General features: G+C 29.9%; 2 protein-coding genes across 2 annotated transcripts; one reads left to right on the top strand and one right to left on the bottom strand.

Moving 5' to 3' along the window:
- The first annotated feature begins 216 nt into the window (after window positions 1-216).
- LOC118063354 (uncharacterized) lies at window positions 217-1,068 on the top strand. The gene has a single exon (XM_035077376.1). The coding sequence runs from the start codon at window positions 217-219 to the stop codon at window positions 1,066-1,068; it is 852 nt and encodes a 283-aa protein (XP_034933267.1).
- A 15,015-nt stretch (window positions 1,069-16,083) lies between these two features.
- LOC118063296 (probable methyltransferase TCM_000336) lies at window positions 16,084-17,911 on the bottom strand. Its single transcript, XM_035077310.2, has 4 exons — window positions 17,612-17,911; window positions 17,096-17,500; window positions 16,714-16,986; window positions 16,084-16,454 (listed from the first exon to the last, which is right to left on the bottom strand). Exons 1-4 carry the CDS (start codon window positions 17,732-17,734, stop codon window positions 16,119-16,121), a joined length of 1,137 nt encoding a protein of 378 aa, XP_034933201.1. The 5' UTR covers window positions 17,735-17,911; the 3' UTR covers window positions 16,084-16,118.
- Window positions 17,912-21,863: the final 3,952 nt, after the last annotated feature.

The following is a 21,863-nucleotide window of genomic DNA, read 5'->3' as shown; positions in this document are numbered from 1 at the left end:
CATCTGTCCACTCCAAGGAAGGTTCAGTTCTCTCTGAGACTCAAGTAAGCACTCGCTGGATCACAAATCCTCTCCCTTAATTTTTAGACTCTTCTGTGTCTCTTTTGTGTTTCACTCGCTCTTTTTGAACAAAGATTTTCCTTTCCATGAGAACCCATTTTTAGCTCAATCTTTCTTCTTTAGTCCAATCCTTCACTCTCTTTGTAAGATCAAGAAATGGATTTCAACAATTTTGATACTGTAAAAGCAGAGAAAGCTAATGCAATGCTGAAATACAACAACTTACAAACCTTAACAAAAGTGTTTCGTTTACTGGAATTCTGTCTTGCTTTAATCCTCTTCTCATGGATCTTTAACAAGCTTCCATTTGCTGTCAAGATTTCCGGGGAGTTTCTCCGGTATCTAGCCGGCATAATAGCCAGCCCACTCTTTGTTTTCTTGCTTTCTAATGGGATAATTGCTACCTTGATAGCGAAGTCCGGCCGATTCTCCGGCGAGAATCACGGCGCAGACAATGCTGATACTCAACTGTACGAGGAGTTAGTAAAAAACACTGACAGCAACCGCAACTGTCCAAAGCCATTTCTCTCAGAGAATCCTGATTTGTTATTGTCTCATGCCGCGACAGCGACAGCGACAGAGATGGAGACAACAACAAAAGAGGAGGAAGTAGTGTTCCAAGAAAAACATATCGTCATCTCCGAAGAGAATACTTCCACTCGCAACCGTGAAAATGGGGATGAAGATCACGCTCCTGACGCGGAAATATATTCAGACTTGGATTCTGACTGCGAAAAAAGGAAATTTCGGAGGACAAAGTCGGAGAAGATGGAGAAGAAGAATTATGTGAAGGAGAAGAAGCAGCTGCTGCGGAGATCGGAGACAGAGAAGTTGGGGTCAGGAGAGGAGAATTTGCTTTGCAGAGAGAACGAGTTGAGTGATGAAGAATTCCAGCGTGCCGTTGATGAGTTCATTGCAAGGAATTTGATGTTTCGTCGACAAGAGTCCATGTCTGTTGTTGTTCAAAATCAGATCACAGATATTGCTGAAATTGAGAAACAATGTTAAGAGAGATAAATAAAATCTATGAATTTCTGATTTTCCTGTTTTCATTGCAATTTCGAGCCTAACTTGATTGAAATTATGTCCACTGATTTTAATTGTTAAGCCAGTCAAACATGCAAATTAACTTGAGTTTTTATTTTGTCCTCCATCAGTAAATAAAATAAAAATAAAGGGTGTAAGAGAAAATGAAAGAAGAAGGCTCGGTTTGTTGAAACCTGAAGTGTAAGGTGGTGAGAATTTCTTTCTTCTTCTTTTGCTGTTATAATGCTGTCACGTGAGACTAGTTATGTTTCGTGATAGTTTTTATGATAAAAAGATTGCTTTAAAAAATAATAAATTATAGTTTTTTTTAACCAAGAATTAAAAAAAGAATTTTTGGTGAGATCTATTAAAATTACAGTGCATATTAATGAATAAAATACTTTCAAAATTGAAATAAAAATATAAACCTCATAGCACATAAATAACATATGTACAAAACTGAATAATGTATTCCAAAATTGCACATATGCTTTTATGATTGATTGATATCAACATGAACTAGCTGTAAAGACCTACCTACCTAGTCTTTCTTCACAATGTTGCTAAATTCTAAAACCACATCTACTTTCTTAGATGTCGATTAATGTTATTTGGACTTTTCTATCATCTTGTCTTTGATTACCAAGAGCTTGAGGTTCATTGTCTATGGATGATTCAACTCAGTCTCAAACTCATTGATTTTCTTACCTTTTCTCCTATAGAGGGAGCTACATCTTCATTTTGGGTTTCTAAGGTGAATGCTTGCAACTCATCAAGCAAGATTTGCAATTATCGAGGACCCAAAATGAAATGTGGGCATACCCTTTTGTTAGAAAGACACTAGTAATGATCAAGACAGAAGCACAAGTGGTTAAACTGTCAACTTAGGCTAGCCAAGCCTCTTTCTGTTGCTATTAGGCAGCTTTCTTCAATCATTAAGACATGACAAGCTTGATTCTTGAAAGGGAAGACCGTGGGATGAGAAAGTTCATCATTTTCTTCTTGGTGCAATTGATTAATGATAAAATCTGTCTTCGAAACCAAGATTTCGCGGCAGTGTTGTTAAGCACTGTCCCACAAAGCTTTCCCCGAAGCAAATAGCTAGAGATTTCCAGTGGATATATATTAGCACCAATCATTATAGAACTATGTAGTAATAATTCCCTAACAAAATATACTTTCCTTTCACCATCCTTTTAATCTCCCAAGGAAAAGCCACTTTTGTTTTTCTAATCAAGAAACATTAGATAATTCTTGATTAGTGAATTGATCATGATCTTTCAATTTGCCTACCTTGCTTTAATACTTCCCTTTTTCTGTTCTTTTTCTCTGGGCAGTCATGATTACTTCCACCTTCAATGGCTATTGGGGTGGTTGAATTAGTTATCTCATTGTATTTTTTAAAAGGGATTTTACCCAACATAAGACACCGCTTTAGCTTTCACTAATGTTTTTCTCCCCCCCAAGGTCATGTCAAACACCTTTGCCCTCTCTTTTTATGAAGAGACTGGATGGCTAGGCATGCTCTAGCGTGGTGTTTAGGAGTGGTAGCCAGCAGTCCGGCCCTCTCAAGGGGAAATATATATATTTTATATGTCATTTGTTTGTTTATATAATGTGGCAGGCAGCTTGCTATTATCCATTACTTGGATAAGCTCTCTCAAAAGAAATCTCCGCTGGATAAATAAACCTTCCAATCATTCTGCTAAAGCTTCATAAATGGTCTGCCTTTATTGCTGAAAATTGGGGATAAAAGAAAAAAAAAGACAAAAAGCAAATATGCGATCATGTAATGTAGCTGCACTACTGCGAATTTGCATTTATCATATATATATATTTGAAAGTTGGGGATGATAATTGATCTCTCTTTGTTCTCATGGAAGACCAGTGTATAAATAATAGCCTCCTTCAGCAGCTTAGCTTAGGGTGCGTTTCCACATTCAACACAGAAAAAAAAAAAAAAAAAAAGTAGCGCATATTTTCCTTTTCTGCTAAATTTATCTTTTCTGAGGCTAATAATCACATGTGATCCCTCTACTTTTGATCTTTTGTCGAATTAGATCCTTTATTTTTTTGAATTCGTTCAAATCAACCTCTCTTGTTAGCTCAATTGAAGGCGATTTGAGCCCCCCCATCCAATTTCTCTAATTAGAGAACAGCCAAATGAATGCCATTTGTAGAACATAATTGGGAAAGGGAACTCAAATTGCCTCTAATTAGAGTTGTAGGATTGGTTTGATCAAATTTACAAACTAGAGGGATTGGGCTCAGGCGTGGTTTTAGCTTTTCGAAGAATTTTTCTTTCTGCTGCTAATGACTTTAATATTATTAATTAATTAAGACCCCACTTATGAAAGTTAATTAAGTTATTTAGTCTTGAAAACCCACTTCTTTTAGTAGTAGCTTAGTTTAATGTAATGGCATCATATTCTATGCAAGACCACCAAGACAAATTTATGTACGAACTTCCTATACTTTAGTCCACCAAGGTTTTATATATCTAATGTTGTTTAAGGCCCCTAATTATGAGTCAGCTCAGGGGCCATTTTTCTTCAACCAGCAAGAAGCACAGATCCCCTGTCGTTTTAGGAGGCCTAATTACTTTTACTAATTTATAGACTATGATTAGTGACATGTCTAAAGTCGTGCCAGATTTCAAGTCATGAGCACATAAGCTTATATACCTGAATAAGTTTGATCTTGTTTGGGCTCTTCTAAGTAGGTCAACATCATGTAATGCGATTTGTACTTAACATGCCACTTGCTTAAGCAGAAAATGAAAATAGTAACTCTACGATGTATAACTTAATTAGTTAGATTTTAAATTTATATTTTAAAAGTTATTAGTTCAAGTTTCGCAAATTTTAAAATTATTAAAGTCTTATATAGTAGTTAACTTCATGGCCTGTATGATTAGTTAAAGGTACATACAAACTAACTCAGATATTCATATTAATCAAAAAATAAAATATAAAAATGGTTGTTGAAGAAATTATGCTTTCTAATAATTTCCTTCTTATTTACATTACAATCTATGCCATACTTATCTATATAGGGAAGAGGTTTTCAGAAAAATGTATGATTTTGTAATTATATTAATAACAAGTCTATCTATATATTATTTTTTAAAGTATTTTTTATTTAAAAATATATTAAAATAAATTTCTCATTTAAAATTTATTTTTGATATTAACATATTAAAATGATCTAAAAATATAAAAAATAATAATTTAAAATTTAAAAAATTCAAAAATTTTTAAAAATATAATTAGATCACAATACAAAACACCACTGAAGTAGATAGAACTATCCTTTAAAAATAGATATAGATGATATTTATTTTTTAAAATCAAGAGACTAAAAGAATGTTTGGAAACGCAGTTGTATTCACGTTTAAAAAAAAAAAAAAATTTGCTAAAAAAATATTTTTTTATATGTTTTGGAACGTCTTGATGCTTTGATTTTAAAAATAATTTTTTTAAAAATTAAAATAACATCATTTTGATCCATTTTAGCATAAAAAGCAACCACAATCATATTTCTAAACATGCCCTAACTTTATAGGGTAACTCTTCTCCCAAATCCTCCTCACCTTTCTTTTGAGGATTTGAGTTTGAGTAACCACGAGGATGTGTCCTTGAGAATAAAATTGTTAAATACTCTTTCAACATGATCAATCTATAGAATTAATCCAAGCACTATTTAGTATCCGTCTTCCAGAAAAAAGTCAAGAGTTTGAGCCATAGAAAAACAAAATTCTAAGGATCAATATATAGTGGCAAGACGGGATCTGAGTATAGTACTGCAAACAAATTTACGTCTTGTTTAAATATGATATATAATATCATATAACCTAATAAGAAAATAATTACAACAAGGAGAAGAAAAACAACAAAAACTCATGTTCTTGAGCCTATAATACTAACTATACTTAACATAAAGGTATGATCAGTATTTCCATTTTTTTTTTTTTGTGGAAACAAGATTAATGCACGAAATATTGTTACGAGGAAACCAACACAATGGCACTACTTTTGATTTAATGTGGACTGTTTATATCAGGGGGGCAATGCATTTTTACTTTTTTCTGAGGCAAAAAGAGTACATTTTGGTCCTCAAAGCTTTTGATTTGTATATGTTTTATCTTTGTAGTTTTATGTTTTTACATTTTAGTCCACAAACATTATTTTTATCATGTTTACCTCCATGATGTCTTAAGAGATGTGTCATATAAAAGACCAAACATTATGTCAATGGATTCATCTTGAAAAGAAGAATTTAATGAAGGTGGTTTTGTCTTTTAACTATTTCATAAGAAACAAATTGAAGCTTGTAGATTTTTTATTTAGTTTGCTTTTTGTAATTTCTAGAGGGATTAGAAAATATTTTCAAGTTAGAAATAAGATTATTGAGCTTTCTATTATGTTTTTTTAGGTGTTTTCAAGTTTTGAGGAACCAAACCCTTAGAACCCCTTTTTTCAATAATTAAAGATGGTAAGAAAATATATTAATGGACGACATGTTGTCCATTCATCTAAAAAAACCCAGGCACACGAGGCTAGGCTTTTTTCTCTTAGGCTAGGCTCACGAGCCCACCCGTCCTTCTAGACCCAAATGTGCCTTGCTCTTTTTTTTTTTTTTTTTTTTATGACCCCTCACCTTCTAGTTTTCCTTTTTTCTATTTTCTTTAAATACAAATGATATTTAAAAAAATATTTGATTATGACATAGTTTTTAAATAAGATTAGCTCTTTTTTTGTAATATTGAAAATAAATTTATGAATAATTACATATGAAATTTGAATTATTTATCGCTTAAAAATTGAGTTTTTTTTTTCTTGGTTAAAAATTATTTTATAGACCATAATAAGCTTTAATATGACTAATCAAGCTTTTTGAAAAAAAAAAATAATTTTTTGCCAAAATAAACAAGAAATAAATGAATAATGAAAAGGGTGTTTTATTTAAATAAATACATTTTCCCTCTAAATTTAAATCATTTGAATGCATATGAAATTTTATTTTAATTGGTTTTATTTTTTTATTGATAAGGAAGGTGATGACCACGTTAAATAAAATAATACATAAATAAGAAGACAAAATTCTGACTGAATAAATATATTCTTACTTCATATTTTAAATAACTTTTGTTTTCGAATACTTATTTTAATAATCATAAAATTAAGTAAAAATATGTTTTGAAAATTATCCCGTGAGCCAGAAAAAAAAATAGTATTACATAATCTATATGAAACAAATACATTTTTGCAATTTCAGTTATCACTAGTTATGGATCTTCGCTACGTTGTTAGTCCATGCTATTTTTTTTTTATGTAAAATTCTTAGATGTTGTAAGTATGTTTTTTTTTTTTTTTTTGTAAAAAAAAGACCAAAGTCTAGTTTTAACCACTCAATAAGTTAGTTTTATTTGAGTGAAACGGAAAAAAAATACAAAAAGAAGAAGCAACAATAACATACAATTAGTTTTTTAAAAAGGAAACAACAATAACCTGTGAAAAACATTTTTTTCCAAAGTGGAAAAATGATGTCCAAACCCGTGTGAGTAAAGAAAAAGGATAACAAACCGATGTTAACTTAACTTGATCTAGCATGATAAACATGAAATTTAAACAATAAAAGACGAGTCAGTCTGGATTAACTCGTTAAACCCACATTCTATGCCATGAGGTCGGGACAACTTTACATAAAAGAAATTAAAGAAAACTATAAAGCCAGTTTTCTTTTAAAAAAAGTAATGCCAAACAACAAAATCAAAAATAAAATAAAGCAAAAAAAATATATCAACCCATCTTAACTTTTTAAGTCTGTGACCGGGTCATAAGACTAGAGGCACCATACATAAAAAAGTTGTGAAGTTCAATTCCTAGTAAATCAAATATTATAGGATAGATGGAAAAAGATACATAAAAAGATCCAAAATAAAAAATTATAATTAAAAAAATAAGGTTGAAAAAAAAAATTAGAGGCAAACCAATTAAATGGAAAAAAAATAACTTTAACAAAAAAAATTAAAAAATTAGAATCAAATTAAAAAAATAATATACTATAAATTTAGATTGAAAAATAAGATTGAAAATTAATAAAACTCTTATTAAAAGATCAAGAAAAAAATTAAATATAAAAAATATAATTATAAAATTGAAAAGAGTAACAACATCACACTATTGAGAAGAAGACTTGAAGTGGTGCTCATCCAAGGACAAAGCAAATGAACATTTTTATAATTAGGAGATTGCTTAAAGTACTTGAGTGTCTTCCGCACATAAGCGCGTGCACTTAATATGACATTAATGTTTTGCATTAAAAATAATAATTAATCAACATGTAAGATAAAATTGCCCACATTTCATCCCTCTAAACAAGTTTTAAAAAATGCTATAATATCATTTTACTATGTTAAAAAATATAAAAAAAAATAATTAGACTCCAATCATGTGTTTAATGACTAATAGTACAGTAAAAAACCAAAATACCTTCCGTATCAATACGTTTGTTTTTTTTTTTTTTGGAAAAATCATAATTACATATCGCAGTGAATAGTGAATTGGATGTACGGTCAGTGAACCACGCTTGAGCTTTATTTTTTTTTTTATATTATTCTTTATCGAGAAGAAAAAGGAGTCACCAGCAAAATCCCAAGTGTCGTGCATGTAAACTATATGACGCATTAGGTATTCCTAGGGGCCCTCGTCTACATACAATTGCCGAGTGTTGACAAAAGGGAAACCAAAAAGAGAAAAACAAAGAATGACACCCTAGCGACCCTTGTTGATCTTGAAAGTATTAAGGACAAAACGGGTGTAGGGTTCTTATCCAAATTGTTAGCTTCGAGCATGCTCGGCAATGGCAGGTTGTTGAATCAACCTCCATACATACTTTCTTTCTTTCTTTCTTTCAGCCTAGCAGTAGGTGCCACTGTGCTATGTCATGAAATATTTGGTGTTTGTCCCCTTCCTGCCTCAAAGCTGTAGCGCAAGGTGACCTAGCTCGCCTCGCCCTGTTCCATGAGAATGGACGAGTTTCTTTGCTGTTTAATTTGTTCAAGCACCATCTTCCATATATGAGTGATCTCTAAGGATTCGATGAACATAAAGATTTAAGAGCTGAAAAACAAATGCAGGGGCTGACAACATTGCCGGGAGAGAGACTAGCAGGCATTATATTCAACAACCATGGCGAAAAGAAACAATGGATCGGGGTTTGAATTTGATAGTAAATGTCCAATTGAGTAGATGTTAGTCTTTCATAATTCACCGACAAAAATAACTTTTAGTGTCTATATGATATATAGAGCCTAACTAGCCTTTAATTGTTGTCTCCTATTTATATATATATATATATATATATATATATATATATATATATATATATTGAAATTTTATCGAACTTATTAAAAGTAGGAAGACTTCGTCATCTATGTATATATATATATCTCAAGACAACCAATATACAGGAGACCAAGGATTTTCTAAATATAGAGAATGAAACGAATTTACATGTCATATAAATTCCATATTAAAAATGTTTAAAAAACATACAGTAAATTCTTTTTTAGAACTAAAGATTTAGAATTCAAATCTAAAATAAAAAAAATATATATATATATTTTACAAGTGAACGAACATCCATTTATTAAAAATTTGCGTAATGTTTTTATCATAACACCAATACTCGTGAAAGAGTAGAAAAACAAGAAGAATAATTAAATAACAAGTTTAAATCAAGAAAATCACAAGATAAATTAGACAAATACCATAAATAAAATAAAACCAGATCTAGTGATAAGAACACACAAAATTTTATGTTTGAAGTTCTATTATAATTCTTAAGTCCACATGCTGTTAAGATTTGGTGATTTCAGATTTGTCAATACTCGAGACAAGATCCCTCGCGAGTAGGATTAATGATTAATTAATTAAGCAAGTTTTATCTGCTATCCAGGTGTAAAGTAGTCTCACACGAGGTTGATCTAGTGCATGCGTGGATTGATCCTTTTATTTTCTAATTGTGTCTGGTTCTGTAAATTGAATAGATTGTACTGACTTGGTGACCTTTCTAAAGACAGAATAATTTTTAATATTTTATAATTAGGCATTGATAACTTTTTTATATAAAAAGAAATAATAATTTCAATTCAATTCAATTGAATTTTTCTATTATAATTTCTCCTTTTCTTATTAATGTATTTTTCCAAAAAATATTTTTTTTTATCCAGGGTTCTTAATCTGATAAAAAATTAAATCAATTAGAGCAAATATATATATAAAAAAATCATCTAGATTAAATGAAAAAAAAAGAAAAAAAAACACATATAAATTTTTAAAAAAAAACCATGTTATCTCATTAAATGTGTTTTTTTTTTTTTTTTGCATTTTATTCATTAGAATATTTGTTTTTGACATAACAACTTATTAGAATCATAAAGCAAGTTTTAATAAATAAAAAAACAATGTTTTTATAATCTTGACTCGAATGTATAAAAGAAATATGAGAACAACAAAATGCTCATTTGATGGAGAGGGGAAATTCTTGGAATTCAATTTTTATTTAATTATAATATACATGTTCAAAAAATACAATGAATAAATTAATATATATATTAAAAAAAAAAAGAATCATGAATGGTTGTATAAAAAGAACAATTGTTGGAAAAAATTTATGATATTTAGAGAGTAAGTAGTACATGCATATTAATTACTCCATTACATACTTTAAAGAAAGGGTAAATATAAAATAAACAAGAATATAAAATTCATGACCCACCAAGAGTGATAATAATATTTTGATATAGGGTTTCTCTCTCTTAGTTGTATCTCTCTATTTCTTTAAAGTGGATCTAGAAAATAACTAATACAATATCATTAATTACTTCACAAGCATCATAAAATTACTTGATTGTTGGTATGATAAAAAAAATATAATCTTATTAAAAAAAGTAAAACTTGAACCAATATCTAATAAAATATTATCCTAAAAATATTTTTATTTATTTAATTTCAATGAATATAAATTAAAAACAAATCACCAAAGGAGTCCAGTCTCGTGGCCTTATTGGGTCAGTTGGGTTGGAACATAAAAAAGAAAGCCAAATGCGTGTGGGATTGGAAGGCTAGGCCCACACTCCTAACTCTATTTTTATAAATGGGAAAACAACTTGTTGTTTGTCCTTTTTTTTTTTCTTAAATGAAAGTATATGACATGTCATCTGCTTGCCTAGATTCAATGGTCGAAAATTCAAGCAGGGGTTTTTTGGATCCAAAAATCATTTCAAGCTTTTTTTTTTTACCTAAAAAACCTAATAAACATCATTAGATTATCAAGAAACCAATTACTTAAGTCAAAACATCCAAACAATAGATTTATATGGAAATCCAAAACCAAGAAAAATCTTTTCTCTCTCAACCCTGATCTATTTTTTCTATTAAGATGAATGCTAAAAAAATATCTAAATTAAACTTTTCTCATGAAATGGAACTCATTGATAAAAAGATTGGCCTTTTATGTCATTGAATAGTGACCAGTTGACAACTTTTTTTTATATATATTTTCTAGCGGCTTTCTCTCTTTTCTCTAAACTTAAAGACCAAAACATGAATTAATTTTTTGACCAAAACATATAATTGTAAAACTAATGGGACAAAAAAGAATTTTGAAAAAATTCTAAGGATAATTCTTTCAAAAAGGCGTTGAATTAACAATGCTAGAAAAAAAAAACCTTTCATTTTTTGTCACATTTAATTTTGGTCCCCTCATTATTTTTCGCAAACAATAAATCCGAATATTTCATGCAAAATTGAACATTAACTCAATGTCGTTGTGTTTTTTTGATACCGCGAGAACCCAATAGAAAACAAAGCAAAACAAATTGTCAAGATCCAATCCACAATAAACAAAAAACGTTCAATGATCAAAACAAAAAAAATCAAAGAACAAGAAAATGATAAATCAATGTTCCAATTCATAATAAATTGTGTCTCTTATTATTATTATTTTTAATTTACTCTATATAAGGCTTTAATTAGAATGACAAGGAGAAATGGAGTGCATTTCTTTTCATGTTTGACAAGCTATATATTTAAGAAGCTACAAGTAACAATTTACACGAATATGTTGATTGTTGTCTGAATTATACTTTGGATAAATTAATTATTGTTTAATCAATCTGAAATGATATTATTTCTCACTCATATGACAAATAGATAGAATTATAAATCATTTCCCAAATCAGTCTGTGTTGAAATTCTCAAATGAAAATTTGTTTTATATATAGAACTTCAAGATAAAAACAGTTTAAAAAAAAACCTTAAAGAGAATAAATTTCTCAAGATTAAGATAAGAAATAAAGGATTTGAAAAACCTCAAGTTTTTTTTTCCATAAATTATAAAGTAGTTTTGGCTCAATTTCTTCACATTTCATTGATACATCTAAGAAATCGAGCAAATGTTCTACTAAATTTTAACCCTGGAGGAAAGATTAAAATTGCTTGAAATTTAGGCTTGTAGCAAAAAAAAGAAGAACAAGGATTTGTATCATGAAGGAAAACGTACCCACATGAAAAACCTAACTCGTAATGAGTTTTAGATCGCAACTCATATTGAGTTTTTGACAATTCATCTTAGATAGTCAACATGCATATTCTTATGACACAAAAATCACAGCCACACCCCATTCTATTTCCCCCCCTTTGGGCTAAATGTTAATCTATTCAAGTATTAGAATGGGCTAATAATTCTATTATTTCTTTTTTAAGAAAAAAAAACAAGTTGAATAAATTATTTAGAAATCAAATGAAATGATTTCAATTGCTTGCACACCCTTGATGGTACTAAAGTGATGGTGGTAGTAGAGAAATAGTATATGTAACTTGGTGGTGCTAATTACAGTGGTCATGTCATGATGATGTTGGTGGGATTGTGGTTAAGATTGATAACTTTCATAATTAACGTCATTTAATATGATCATATCGATGTTTTTGTCTTGTTTGACTAGAACTAAAATAGGTGGAATGATAACCTATAACAAACTAGGATAAGTTATGGAGGTAGATGTTCTTAATTACTCTACTTCTCGAGATAATGTACATACTAGTTTTTGTTTTATTGAGTTTTTTGTCTAGTTTGACCAAATATCAAAATAAGTGAAACCATAACCTTTAACAAACTAGGATAATATAAGGAAGGGGATCTTTTTGATCATTCTATTTCTTAAAAGGACATTCCTCTTTCTTTTGAGGACATCCTGCTTGCTAATTTCTAAAATGATGTTCTTTATATGAATGCTTACTTAATGATCGTGGATTTTGAGTATGCCCAGGTTGTGTAGTTCTTTATTAGCTTTAAAACCCACACTGTTATTTGGTTTCTAGAAACACATATACGACGTGAAAACAATAAACTTTAAAAATATTTTAAGAGTTCTAAGATCTCATTAGACATATCTAGATTTGTTTAAGGCTTATATAAATATTACTTGAAGATCAAATATTTTTTTTCAGCTTTAAATAATTGCTTTCAGGCTAGGTTATCGCAAATCACAAGTTGTGCAAGTGTCCGACATTTAATGGTAGTTCACACGAACCACTAGTGAAAAATCTTGTAAATTCTTTTAGAAAAGAGAGATTATTATTCCTTTGAGTATTAGCTATTTTCTTTTATGTTTTTTAGATTTTTATATTATTCTATTTTTTTAATTGTGTTGTACTATTTTTTATTAAAAAAATAAGAGGCATAACATTCTATTTATAAGAAAATCTAAAATACCTTATACAGGATAAAATATCAATTTGTCCTTTAAATAATATCATATTTGTTATTTCAGGATAATTTCTGAAATTTATTCAATATAGTCCTTACTTAACTTTTCTAGGTCTATTATTGTAATTCCTTGTATAAACTTATGTTTTAGTCCTCAATTTCTAAAACTTATTTATAATCAAGTCACACTTGATTAATCATCTTATTTTAATTTCTAACCAATAATTTATATGTGTGTGACCAATTAGGTTCCCTAATAAGTTGACCCAAATATAAATAACATTCCTAAATAAAATAGGATTAAATAAATCAATAAATTAATTTATAATCTATTTAACAATTAATTAATTTATATTGGAAGATCAAATACAATGTCTACCAACCTGTCATGATTCTTCAAATATTAGAAAAGTCATAAGTTGTTTGACTTAATATTTAAATTACTAGATTATTAGTGTAATTATTATCTCTTTATCAACAATACTTCTTATTTAGATATTATTATATGAAGTGTGTCTACTCTGTTAATTCATGTTTGTTCTCAACACCATAGTTATTGACTTTTTGAATAAGATTTAAAATTCTTTTCAAATCTCATTCTACCTTACATAAGGATTTACAATCCATACTATTTGAGAATAGATGAAACATTTTCTCTAATTCATATAGGGTGATAAATCCTCTCTTGATTACTTAAATATCTTTATATAGTTCATGTTGTACTCAATATTTGCTCGTTTATTACCCTTGAGTAGGACAACATGTAACAGGATCAAAGCATAACACTTATTATATAAGATAACTTAGTGACTCAAGTCTAAGGATCACTTACACAACCGTCATATTAGCCTTTCTATAAGAACAAGTGATCTCTCCATATAGAATTCTCATGCGGGTTAGTTTAGTATACATGTCACCTAACAAACACCTGCATATTAGTTATATGTATCATTCATACCTCAGCTTATAAGAACAATTGTTTCCTTTCATAAAAAAAAACAAACATAATATGTATTAGTCTTAACAATTCTAATTAATATTCGATCGGTCTTAGTAGAGTATTGACCAGGAAAATTTAGAAACAATGCTTTGATGCAATAAGAATTCGATAATATAACAAACTTTATAATTTCTTTCAAATTATTTTTGTCCAAATAACTTTATCTTTACTATAGATTCAATAATCAAATATTTGATGAATATTAAAGATAAATAAGTCTTTATAAAATTAAATTTGTTTACATGAACAAAGTCAATATTGTCAAGTGTAACCAAACAATTGACTACATGACATATACATTAACAAATATATTGCAAGGATTCAATTTTTTTTTTTTTTTAATATAGTATAAGAATGTATCAATGTTACGAATACATTTTACCGTATCATGTTTTTTTATCTATTGTAAAGGATAGAGGAATTTGAAGTAGAAGATGCATCGCCTATTGCTTAGTTTTAAGTCATCTTATGATGCGAACCCGTAGATATAAAGTTTTAAAAACTCACAGTTAAATCAATCGTTCCCCATAAAGCTAATATCAAGTTTGGAATTGAGTTTGACATAATCATAACTTGTACCAAAACAACAATACTATAAGTAACCAACCCCCACTTAATGCCTATAATTGAGATGCGAACGACAAGTATAAGAAAGATGTCACGAAACTTAATTAATTCGTTGATAAGTTAGAGTAGTTCCATGAGAAACTAAGAGTGAACGCAAACTCTTTCACACAAATTTTATTTATGAATAATCAATGCATCTCTAATTATTATTATTTTAATTCTAAATAGAAGCTAAATAACTCTATTTATATTAGGTAAAATATCCTGAATAAAGTTGGAAAATAACAAAAGATTTCTAAATAAAATAAAAAAAAAATCTTAAATCAACTAGAAAACAAATACAAATCTAGCATAGCAGCTTATAGACCTTACCTCAAGGTCTTTCATATGTCCGATCGCTATGAAATTTTAATAAGATATATAAAAATATCTCTTAAATCTAGTGGTAAAATTATAGTTTGGTCCAAAAATCAAATAAAAAATTATATTTATTAGCGTAAAACTATGCATTGAGAAAAATAAGTCCAAAGCCGCTTTTAATGTTCTTAAATGATAAGAAAACTTTGCGAATGTGGAAATCCACAAAACAAAAGGAAACACACATTGCTAACACGAAAACACTTGTCAAAATAATCTCAATTAATGTCACCTATGCTTTCCTTATAGCAAAGGAGTTTCAACTAAATAAAAGAAATAAATAACAAAACTCGTATAATAACTTATGGCCTAACTTTAAGCATGTCATTCTCTCTCTTAATGAATTACTAGGCTTATCATATATGGATAAAAAACTTGATATATCTAGTTTCCAGTCCTATTAGAATTATAGCAAAATTTTTCTTGTAGCTTCAGATATGACCCAATAAATATATAAATATTTCATTTGTCAAAGTTGCAACTTGTTAACCCAAATAACTAGAATCAGCCCAATCAATTTATCTTTGATCCTTTTAGTTGCAGACATTGTTATAAACCTAATTGATACATGGCCCAATCAATTTATATTTGATCCTTTTAGTTGCAGATATTCTTTGATAATACTCACTAATTTGCATCACCTTAGGTTACCAGAAACTCACTAATTCACATCACCTTAGGTTATCGAAAACCCAAAAGAAAAGTGTTGTGAGCATTCTTTGTTTTCTAACATGGTCATTTTTCACTAATAAATTATAACTTTAAAGAAATTATTGTTTCTCATTTTCTGAAGTGATCTCGAGTTCAAACACTTCCTTTAAATGAAAAAAACTTGCGTATTTTTGCACTTTCATGTATCTTCTCTTCCCTTTCTCACCTAACATTAATTTAGTGCTAAAATTGAAAGTTATAGGAACTTAGGATAGAGAAACTCTTGATGTATGGTTTTGATCCTAACCGATGAACCTTGATGGATTAAAGCAAAGCCATCAGGTTAATCCACCAATATTAATTTTATATAAGAAAAAAGCTTTTTTTTTTTTTATCTTTTTGACATCTTAAATTCAATTTATTACTCGCGCCAGTACTAACAAAAGAAACTCCAGAGAAATAGTGTCTTGAATTAATTTTTTCCACGGGTTGGAGAATGATTAAATTTGGAAATTTTCACTACTATTTAATTTCAAAAGTTAAAACAGGTTGACATTCATATTTAAATACAAGAAAAAAAGATGCAATAACTCAGGAACTTTTTCATGGCCATAATTATCATTTATAATTTTCTAAGAACTACAACAAAAGTAATGGGATTAATTTCTTCTTTAAGCATTTCCTCTTCCACCATTCTTCCATAGATGTCAAATAAAGCGTCTAAAATTCCTTCTCCAAAATGGTGGGAAAGCATGGATTCTTGGATAGCCCTAACTGTCATTGCAACTTCTGTTCCATAGTTGTCACTAACCTTGTACAGTTCCTTCTCTGTTTCAAACATCTCTAATCTTTCCAATTCGAAGGAACCTTCTCTCCTTATCTCAGCTTCCATTTCATCCTTGGTTGGTGCATAGAAATGTACATCATAAGAATCTATGTCTTCCTTCTCGATCTCCCCCTGCAAAAAATTAATATCATTTATGATCACTTACAATTTTCTCACTTGCAAAAACTTTTTTTTTTTTTTTTTTGCGCTCCACAAATTATATCCTCATATGAATATCAGTGGATCAATATGACCCACATAATTTGTGTTCAACAAATTAGAGCCTCGTATGAATATCAGTGGATCAATATGACCCACATTCCACACATTAGAGCCTCGTATGAATATCAGTGGATCAATATGGCCCACATAAAGAAAGACGCAGACAGACCTGGGTAGCCAAAATGGAAAGAGATCTTGAAAGGAGTTCCCAGTAGAATGAGTTGCCTCTATCAACATGATCCGGACCTATTCTTCCTAACATTATCAGCACCATACGCCCTCCATTAGCAAGTTCTTCAGACCTCGAACGAAGGAACAAGGAGAAGTCCTCTTGGAACTGCGCATAGTATGCTTGGGATACAAGTGGAGGGCTTGATTCAGAGATGTGAACGCTGCCCTTGTTAATCGGTTTGCCTTGCTTATCATAAAGTGATGGAGGAACCTGCATGACATGTTTGATTGATATGCATAGCTAAGCAATAAGAAAGACCAACTCTGAGAAAGTGCTCTAAGCAACTCAAGAAAGGAGAGAAGAAAGGGGAAAACCTTACTTTGGAAAGCCAGTGCAAACTGTATGACGAATGAACAAAGTGCAAGCAATCGTTGGGGAAAAGTCGCCCGTAAAATGAACCAGGATAACCTGCTATGAAAAGCAAGGGAGGCCCATCACTTCTTTCTTTGTTAAGGTCCCTGTAAAAATCCGGCAACGACTTAAAGATTGAATTGAAGTCATTAGTCGGAAGATCATTAAGATACACTCTAAACTCAGGCGCCGGGATCATGATTTTACAACTTGCTGCTTCCACAGCCTCAACAATATCTTTGATGATTGATAATGAGTTAGATCCACTGGAGCAACCCAGGTCAGCTATGCCTAAGCTCTTTGGTGCTAGTGCAAGATAGACTTCTTGTAATGCTTCCATGGTTATGTGCTTGACCATGTCAGATACCTTCTTCTGTCAACAAAAACGAGATAATGAAAGGAAAAATAAGTGCAGAAAGGAGTTAAGTGACACAAATTACAGAGCTAGAACATTAACTAGTGGAAGATGGAGAGGATTATAGACCTGGTATGAGGAGTTTTTGGCATAGCTATTATCTCCAGTACCTCCTGTCATGTGAAAGACCTTCTCAACATCCATATTTTGGTTTGTGCCAATCGGTTTCTTTGCTCTGGTGCCTGTAATCATCCTTCTTTTAAAGGAAACTTTCAATCATGGTTTGCACTTTTCTTTTTAGTTTTTACCCTTCATCCCTTTTAATTTCTCAGCATACATTGGTCACGATGGTGTCTCAAGATAACATTTAAATTTGTGGTGTCATGGTAGCATCATTATCATGGGGCAGCAAAGCCAACCCGATGTTACATTTGATTGTTCCCCACCGAGACAATGAGATCTGAAGGATTTTTGGCTTCTCTAAGTTACATAGGTCTTCTAATTTCTTCGTGTCCAAGAATCAAATAAAGAAAAGTCATTTTGAAAGGTAGATATCTGGCATACAACTACATCCCAGAAAATCTGTGAAAGATGGAATCCATTATCATGAAGCTTTTTGGTTTGCAGTGTACTTTTTTAAAATTGCTTTTAATTTACAAATATATTTAAATATTTTTTTTTTTTTTTATTTTTGATAAACACATTTTTAAAACGTGTATTAACACAGTTCCAAACATAAAATAATTAATGGTGCCGAAGGTGGTAGAACGCTTAAAAAAGATGTATTGCTATATATTTATTGGAGAACAAAATGGACTTGGTGCATGGTAATTGATCCTATTTATTGATTCTATATTCACATGAAAAAAATATTATTATTATTATCTATTTATTTATCTTAGTATTTCTGCTTCTTCTTCTTCTTCTTTTATGAAATTTATGTTATTTTTTTTATTATTTTTAATGAGATTTAGCCAATAATTTGCGTGTTTGAGTTTGAAATGTCCTTATTTAACAATCACATGGCAAGCTCCCATGTTACTCTGTTTCAATTTATTTGGGAAATAAGAAAACAAAATGGGTCCCCTTCTCTTAAAATTAAGAAGATTAATGGGATCAATTAGAAATAAATCCTTTATTTTAATCCGAGGGTACAGATAGTGTTCGTCCATTCTGCTGGAAAAATGTCCTTTCATCCTTCAATTACCACCCCTCTTTTCTCTGTTCTCTGTTGTTCCTTTTCCCATTCCAACAAACAGATTGTAAAAGAGGCATTCAATCATAATTGTGTCACTTTTTTCTTTCTTGGAAGGTATCTTACATCAACTTAATTATGAGTCCACAGACATTCAGTGTTTTTATAAAACCATTTTATTGCTGTATCCCTTACAGTGACCTGATAATAATATATTTTAAAAAACTAACTCACTCCCAATTACTGTTTCAAGATTTTAACTCGAAAAAAAGAAATATGAGAAACCCTCTTCACCGTTAAACTTACTGCTGTGTTATGATAATTGCGTCACTGGCTAGCTGCAGAAGAAATCTTTGATTCCAGCAGCAGACCTGCACGTGAAGCTCCATTGTTGGCCATTACTGGTCTGACTTGATGTACAGGACGTGCTGTGTTCTTGGATCTTACTTTAAGTGCTGTTTGAATCTCTCCCACTCGTCTTTGGAAGCAATAATACTTTTGAGTCCATCAAATCAGCACTCAATATATTGAAATATGTCGAAAAAAGATTCTTCTTGCCCATGGTTTTCTTCCCATCTTGCCAGGGTCAAGGAGCACAGGTGTCGGACAGGTGTTCACCGAGGGCTTGCTTGGTGGACAGACCGCAAGCTTCATCAAATGGGGGAGGACTGCAATGCCCACGTTCTCCTTAATGGATGCCACCACGCATGAACTTCAAGTTCAATGACAAAGATCCACGGGAGAAGACAAATATGGAAATAGCAAGTCAAGCTACAAAGGTTTTTTTTGTGTGAAAAATTACGTGGTAAAGTGACTATTCGTCACGTATGATTAAAGCATGTCTAATCAGGTCTTTCTACCAATATCATGGTTCATTGAATCCCTTTATATCATTTTTCCTATTTCTAAAGGAAAATAAAACAAAACGAGAATGATAACTTAAATTTAAAAATACATTAAGAATTTGTATTATAATTATAATTACAAAATATTCTAAATGAAAAGGGTTTTACTGTATCTCAACGCTTTGTCGCATTGTTGACGTTACTGTAGCGCTACAGTAATGTGAAAATATAGACTTTTATCTTTGATGTTTTTATTTTCTTGCAACTTGATCATTTAAATATTATTATTTTTTGTTTTTGTTCCCATACCTTTTTTTTTTTCATTACTTTTTAGTCTTTAGGTTTTGAAAGAAGAAAGAAAAGGTTATAAAAAATAATAAGGAAAGAGAAATTTTTGTTGGCTATAATAAAGATCAAATTTGATGTTAATGAGTCTTTTTTAGAGATGAGAATTCAATAGTGTTGATTTTGCTCACTACTAGAAAAATTGAAAACTATTAACAGAATATTTTATTGCTATTTAGGCAAAATTTCATGTATGATTTAGGTAAAATGGTGTTGATTTTGCTTACTACTATAAGTCCAAAAATATTTTGATTGGCTATATTTGTTGCATTGAAATGCATGTATGAAACAAACATAAATGCTTAAAATGGTCTAATCAATATTCCAACGAGCATAAATTTTAGAAAGTTATATTCAATGACTATTTTAAGTTTTTAGCTTTATAAAAGCCCATCTCTTTAGAAAAATAGAAAAAGAACATCCAAGTTAAAATTCTTATCTCATTCATTCTCATATACAACCTCATATAACCCTTTTTTTATACTCTTGATTCATCCAAAAACAAGGTTGAAGTGTTATTAGTAAAATCCCTCCTACTTTATATGTCATTCATTCAACTTTATTAAGAGTGTAATATTATGAAATACTTACAAATACTTGTGAAGGGTTTCTAAAGGTAATTTAAGTTGTTTAATATTTGTCCATAAGTATTATTAAGAAAGGTTTTAATCTTTGACTTATGAAAAAAATTGTGATAGGCTTGATTCATAACCTGTAAAAAGATTGAGTTTCAATCTTGAATCTGGAAAAACAGATTGTGATAGATTTTGATCCTAACCTATAAAAGGATTAAGTTTAATCTTAATTCCAAAAAAAAATTATGTAATATGCCATTCATTCAACTTTATTAAGAGTGTAATATTATGGAACACTTACAAATACTTGTGAAGGGCTTCTAAAGGCAATTTAAGTTGTTTAATATTTGTCCATAAGTATTATTAAGAAAGGTTTTAATCTTTGACTTATGAAAAAGATTGTGATAGACTTGATTCATAACCTGTAAAAAGATTGAGTTTCAATCTTGAATATGGAAAAACAGATTGTGATAGATTTTGATCCTAACCCATAAAAGGATTAAGTTTAATCTTAATTCCAAAAAAAAATTGTGTAAAGATTTGATCTCACCTGCTAAAAAAACCATATATGATAAAGAATACTTAATCTAAGGTTCAAAGAGTGAAGTATATGATTTTTCAAACCATCATAAAAATCTTGATGCATGATCTCTTAACTTTATCTCTTCACTTATTATGTTGATTTTTTATATATCTTTAAGCTTGTCTCCATTATTGTTTCAATTTATTTGCATTGATCTTCAAGTTGTGTTATATATTATTTTATGTTAAGAAGAAGTTTTTAATCGGTAACCTAATTCACCTTCCTTTTAGGTTCACTTGGGATTTTAAAATATCACAATAACAACAACAACACAACAACAACCACTCCACCACTACACCGTTGTCTTTTTTTATCAATACAATCATCATTTTATCACCATCTCATTATAACTTTCTTACACCTCCATCATCAAAATAATTATCACCACCACAACTAGTTATTGTCACTATCTTACTACATCATAATCACTACCAATATCATAATTACTATAACAATCATCACTACTACCGATACTATTATTGTCATCACTGTCACTATAAATGTTATCATTATAACTACTTCCATCAACATCACCATTATCGTCTCTATCATAAGCATTATAAATTTTTATATCACACTATCATCAATAAATAATAAGATCAATTAATAACTTAATTGTTATCAATTACACAATAATTTAATTTTTTTTTCTAAATTTGCAATAAAACCCCTAATTGACTAAAAATAACTAGGACCCAATCATTTTTTCAATTCAAACTTATTCAATCTAAATTAATATATTTTAATTATTATCAATTCCACATAAAATCAACTTTCCTCAAATTTCCAACTTAGCCATAAAATTAACAAAAAATAATTTGTACCCATTAAATCACTC

This window comes from Populus alba, chromosome 7, assembly GCF_005239225.2.
Source record: "Populus alba chromosome 7, ASM523922v2, whole genome shotgun sequence".
NCBI lineage: Eukaryota > Viridiplantae > Streptophyta > Magnoliopsida > Malpighiales > Salicaceae > Populus > Populus alba.
Note: the sequence above shows the minus strand (reverse complement) of the source record. Positions and strands in the feature narration are given on the sequence as shown.